General features: G+C 48.8%; 1 protein-coding gene across 1 annotated transcript in view; it reads right to left on the bottom strand.

The window, feature by feature from the left end:
- Positions 1 to 4,990, bottom strand: part of FBXO16 (F-box protein 16) — a 46,006-nt gene that overhangs the window by 20,736 nt on the left and 20,280 nt on the right. Inside the window, exons 4-5 of the mRNA XM_019520880.1 lie at positions 3,037 to 3,201; positions 1,459 to 1,691 (exon numbers count right to left, since the gene is read on the bottom strand). Of these exons, the coding sequence (XP_019376425.1) occupies positions 1,459 to 1,691; positions 3,037 to 3,201 (398 nt within the window). The remainder of the gene's footprint in view (positions 1 to 1,458; positions 1,692 to 3,036; positions 3,202 to 4,990) is intronic.

Here is a 4,990-nt window from a genome sequence, read left to right on the forward strand (position 1 = left end):
CTCCAGCTGCGGCCTGACCAGTGCTGCATAGAGGGGGAGGATCACCTCCTTGGACCTGCTTGAGATGCATCTGTGGATGCACGACAGGGTGCAGTTGGCCTTCCTAGCCAACTATTAAAGGGAGATCCTTGATAAATGAACAAATCTCTGAAAATTCATTTCTCTCCCTGCCATAATCCTGCATAATTATGGATAAATACCAGATTTGGTAGAACATTAGACACTCAGCAGCACAAGTGGTTACAGTTTCAAGCCCTGCACCAGAAGAGAAGAAAATATTCACTGTGCTTGTTGTAATGAACAACTCAGGACATTCTCTATTTATTTGTGGGCTGCAAACCAAACTGCTGTCTGGCTGGATCTTTAGATTGGAAACCCATCAAAGAAGGGATTTTCTCTTTCTATTCTTGTGTAGTGCCCAGCACGCCAGGGCCTTGACCCTAATAGCAAAGCTCCCTGATATAAATATTTGGCATCAGTAATAGAAATAATAATGCCCATTTTTAAGGACAAGTATCCCAACTAAAACAATTTATAAAGTCTCTGGTCAGTCCTGCAGAGACAGCTGGGGCTGGCATTTTGAAACAAGCTGAAGAAAGAGGGTAAGGCTGAATGCAGCAAGGGCTTTGAAGCAAGGGGACGTGGATTAAAAATAATGATTCATAAAAGGTTTGGCATGGAGAGGTGGAATTTCTGCAATGCACAGGACAAGCTGTGCGTCTGGAGTGCACACCGGTGATCAAAGGATCCTTAATGAGTAAATTACCCCTGAGCCCAGAGAGATAGTAGGTGAGGGTGAGGAGCTCGCACTGGTGCCAGTGCAGGGTCAATGAACCACTTAAGTCTCACTTTAAGCCCTACTGGGACAATTTTACTGGGACTTAATTGGCTCCCAGGCCTCTTCTGGGGCCCCTGTTGATGAGGAAGTTTTACCCTGGCCTGGCTTGGGAGGAGGGGAGGGCAAGCATGGAGAAGGGAAGGTTCAATGCAACCTTGAGACTCTTCTCATAGAAACCACCCTCAAAGACTGACCATGGGTCCATCCAGTCCATTATTCTTTCTCCAATAAAGGTCAAGGCCAGATGTGTCACAGGGAAGCACAAAACCTTCCCTAATGCCCCTCCCCGTGCAATATTATGCTATGGAAGAAAACGGCTTGCTGACTCCATGCGGTGACCAAGTAGCACCTGAAGCCTGGGGATGGGTGGGCTGTGTAACTTTACCCAGGGCAGTGTAACCACAGATGCTAGTCATGTTTTCTTCATGCTTGGATCCAGGTTTCTTGGGGTGGATAGACACTGAGTCACAGCCCCATATGTCTTTTTCTCCTTTCACAGGGAAATGGAATAAGCCCCTTGTACCTTGCTGCATGAGTCAGAAAAGCCCAGCCCAGCAGCCTCCCTCCAGCTCGCTTTGCAACACGGCAGGAAAGGCAAAGAGAGAAAGTGAGTGCCTTACGCCAGTCTTGCCTGCTCGATCGGGTCGTAGTTGTCCAGGTAGTTGAATCGGATCGTGTCGGTTGGGTGTTTATCAGATGAGCGCCAGGGGGGCAGCTCTTTCTTATCCTTGTTCATCTTCTTCCTCAGCAATGAGGCCGACTGGAGAACCGTCGCCAGGGACAGTTTCACCTCTGGGCCCTCTCTTGCTATTGGCTGGACATCGATAACCACAAATTCATCTTTCGGAGGGGTCTGGTGGGAGATGGATAGGGAAAAATAAATCTCAGCACACAGTTACTGCCCTATGCTATTGGGCCTTGCTTATGATTAATTTAGAGTAAAGCAGGGGCTCTCAGGCTGCTACAGACATGCTCGTTCACACTGTAATTAGAATGCATTGCATCATCATCATCATGTGCATTAAACCAGGATCTGGCCCAGCGGAGCTGGATCAAGGCAAGTGAGAGAGGACTGTGGCCTGCAGTGCACAGGGGGATCTGAAGAGAAACTCATCACTGGCTGCTTTGCCCTCGTGGGTGAGCTGGAGGGTGGGGAAGAGGTGTCATGAGAGAAGTGTGATATCAGGAGAGACAGGCAGTAGTAAGACCAGTCTGGGGTCCCATAAGGCACGGGGGCGGCTAGTGACAGAAGGCTGAGCTCTGCGCACCTGTGGACTTTCTTTGTCCGAGAGGAAAGCCAGAGACCTAGAGGTCTGCTCCCCGTCCACCAGATTTCCACTTCCTCTCTCCAAACACAAGCGCGCACTCCTGCCTGTTAGGGCTTTTGGGCCCTACACACAGGCCCCTCCTGCTTGAAGTCCTCTAATGGGGACTAGAGGGCTTCTCAAATAAAACAGCCCTGGGGCATGTAGCCCAGCTCCTTTGGGGAGGAATTACAAGTCCTTGGAGACCATGTGAAAAGCCTGCTCTGCTCCCAGTGCTCTTCATGCAGTTTCTTCCAATGGCTATTTAATACAAAATGCTGAAGCAGTGTTAGGAACCAGGACTCACTCCTTCCTTGCCAGGCCTGTGTTCACCCCCCAGCCATGTAGGGTCAGAGTCTCTCTTGTTTGTTCTCTTTCTGCCCTTTTGGCTCCTTCCTTCAGGGATGCCCAGTGGCCTACACTCAGCAGGAGGTTGCTGGTGGTTAGAGCACTCGCATGTTGTATAGGAGGGCAGAGTTCAGCTCCCTTCAAGAGAAGAGAGGCCTAGAATTGGGTCTCCCATGTTCCAGCTTGTAACCACTCAGCTCCTGGGTAAAAACGCAGATGCTACCACCGCCGTGCAATTCACAGCATCAAATGATTGCTAGTTCCATTTGCTGGTGAACCACAGCAACAGAGTCACCACCCAGCCTCAGTGGAAGTAGACAGTGAACTGCTTCTGAGCATAGTCAGTAGGGCAGACTTAGTCACAGGGGAAAAAACTGGGATGCATAAGAAATGTAGATGCCTTAGCATGGTTCGGGCTCTGACTCAAGGCAAGGCGGACTCTCATTTTGTGACGGTGACACCTCAAACTGCACAAGTGCCACCTAGACACATTCCTGGCAAAGGAAAATTCAGTCCCAGTTGTCTCCAGCATGAAGACAGACGTACCTTGGGCCGTGTAATGTTAAGCTCCTTCACCATCTCGATGTAGTGTTTCTTCCAGATTCCCTGCTCAAACGGGGTCGGAGAGAAGTTGATGTACCAGCCGAAACGTAGGCACTTCAGCATCCAGAGCTGATCCAGCTCCGTCAAGTACTTCCAGTGCCAGCTCACCTGAGGAAGCCATGCAAACCAGTTACAAAAACAGACCCTCCTCCCTGTGATCCTAAAAGACATTTACCATAAGCAAGGACAGCAGCATGGTTGGAGATGCGTTCACTGTGCATCAAGTTCTCTCCTATGCAGAAGGTAGACAAGGTTCTTTGGGTGAATCTGATATCTTTTATTAGACCAACTTAAATAGTTGGGAAAAAAATTTTAAGCAAGCTTTTGGGTTCAAAAACCATTTGAACCCGAAAGGTTGCTTAAAATTTTTTTTCCAACTATTTAAGTTGGTCTAATAAAAGGTATCAGATTCATCCAAAGAACCTTGTCTGTCTATGTTGTTAGACCAACATGGCTACAACCTACACCCCTCCTATGCAGTAGGTCTTTTAGTTCCTCATCAGCCCTATAGCAAGGGTATGGGTAGCATGTATCTGATGCATGCATGTTGCCCTGGTCCTCTGCACAAGGATTAGCATCACACTATTTTAAGGATTGCTGCCTAGGATTGGCCTAAGCCAGCATCCCTGCCTGGCTGGCCTACGGCAACATCCCTGCATCGCTACCCAATGACTATATCTCAGCATCAGCAATTCCTTTGTTATTTCTACTATTTACCAAACAGAAGTAAAAAGCCCTGGTCCAAACAGCCGGTTCTGAAGGTTCTCCGCCATGTTTGCAATCTTCAGGTCTACCTCAGTATATGTTAAGTCATACAGCACTTCTCCAGGCCTAAGGCTAAAGGCAGCCTTTCTTCACTTTTCCATCTTTATAGATGGCGTGTATCCAGTGATGCCACAGGGACATATCTATCTGGTGTCCCCGGCATGTCCTGGCAGGGATACCTCCAGCAGGCCCTGTCCTCCTGCTCCCATCCACATGCCTCATACCCAGAAATGTGACAGCGAGGCTGCTCCAGGGTTGTCCACAGCACCTGCTCTCAGACGCACTGTGGACCAAAATCTCAAGAGCAACCCCATGGGTTGGTCCTGGAATGGCCTCCCCACCTGGGTTTGGAACATGCTGGGGGAGTGGGTAGGCATGGACACCCTGCAGAGGTGACATAGGTAAACCCAGACACTGCTTTCTGAGGCATGCATTTCTAGAACTTCCTGACTCTGAATAGACAACATAGTCACAACGAGCCGTGGCACCAGTCACCTTATTCAGAAACCTTTTCTTGACCATCTCTGTTCCCCCAAGCTCAGCATGCACCACAACACAGGCATTGCAAGGGATCCATCCTTTTTAAAAGTATTTGATACAGCACCTTTTTAACTATCACCCTTAGGCCAAGACATTCAAAAGTATCCGGTGACTTCAAGAACCTGACTTGAGATACTTTGAAAGGGTATGATGTTCAGAAAGTGCCAGGCCCCGGCCTGCAGATAATCAGGCCTATTAACATGGTGGGCACCTGAAAGCCGTGGTGACAAGAATCACTAGTTACTTTTGCAGATCTTGTCCATGATACGTAATGCTGCCTTAAACTGGGATCTTGGGATCATAGAATCATAGAAGTAGGGTCAGAAGGGACCTTGTAGATCTTCAGGTCCGACCCCCCCCCTTGGCAGGAGAAAACAGTGGACTCAAATGAGTCCAGCCAGGTAGGCATCCAGCCTCTTCTTAAAGTTCCCCACGGTAGGAGCCAGCACCACTTCCCTAGGAAGTTGGTTCCAGCTCCTAGCCGCCCTAACTGTGAAGTAGTTCTTGCAGATGTCTAATCTAAACCTACTCTGTAATAATTTGTGTCCATTGTTCCTTGTCATGCCAGGGGGCTCTAGGGGAAACAGTGTCT

The sequence above is a fragment of the Gavialis gangeticus genome, unplaced genomic scaffold (genome assembly GCF_001723915.1).
Source record: "Gavialis gangeticus isolate Ggan-Ray unplaced genomic scaffold, GavGan_comp1, whole genome shotgun sequence".
Classification (NCBI taxonomy): Eukaryota; Metazoa; Chordata; order Crocodylia; family Gavialidae; genus Gavialis; species Gavialis gangeticus.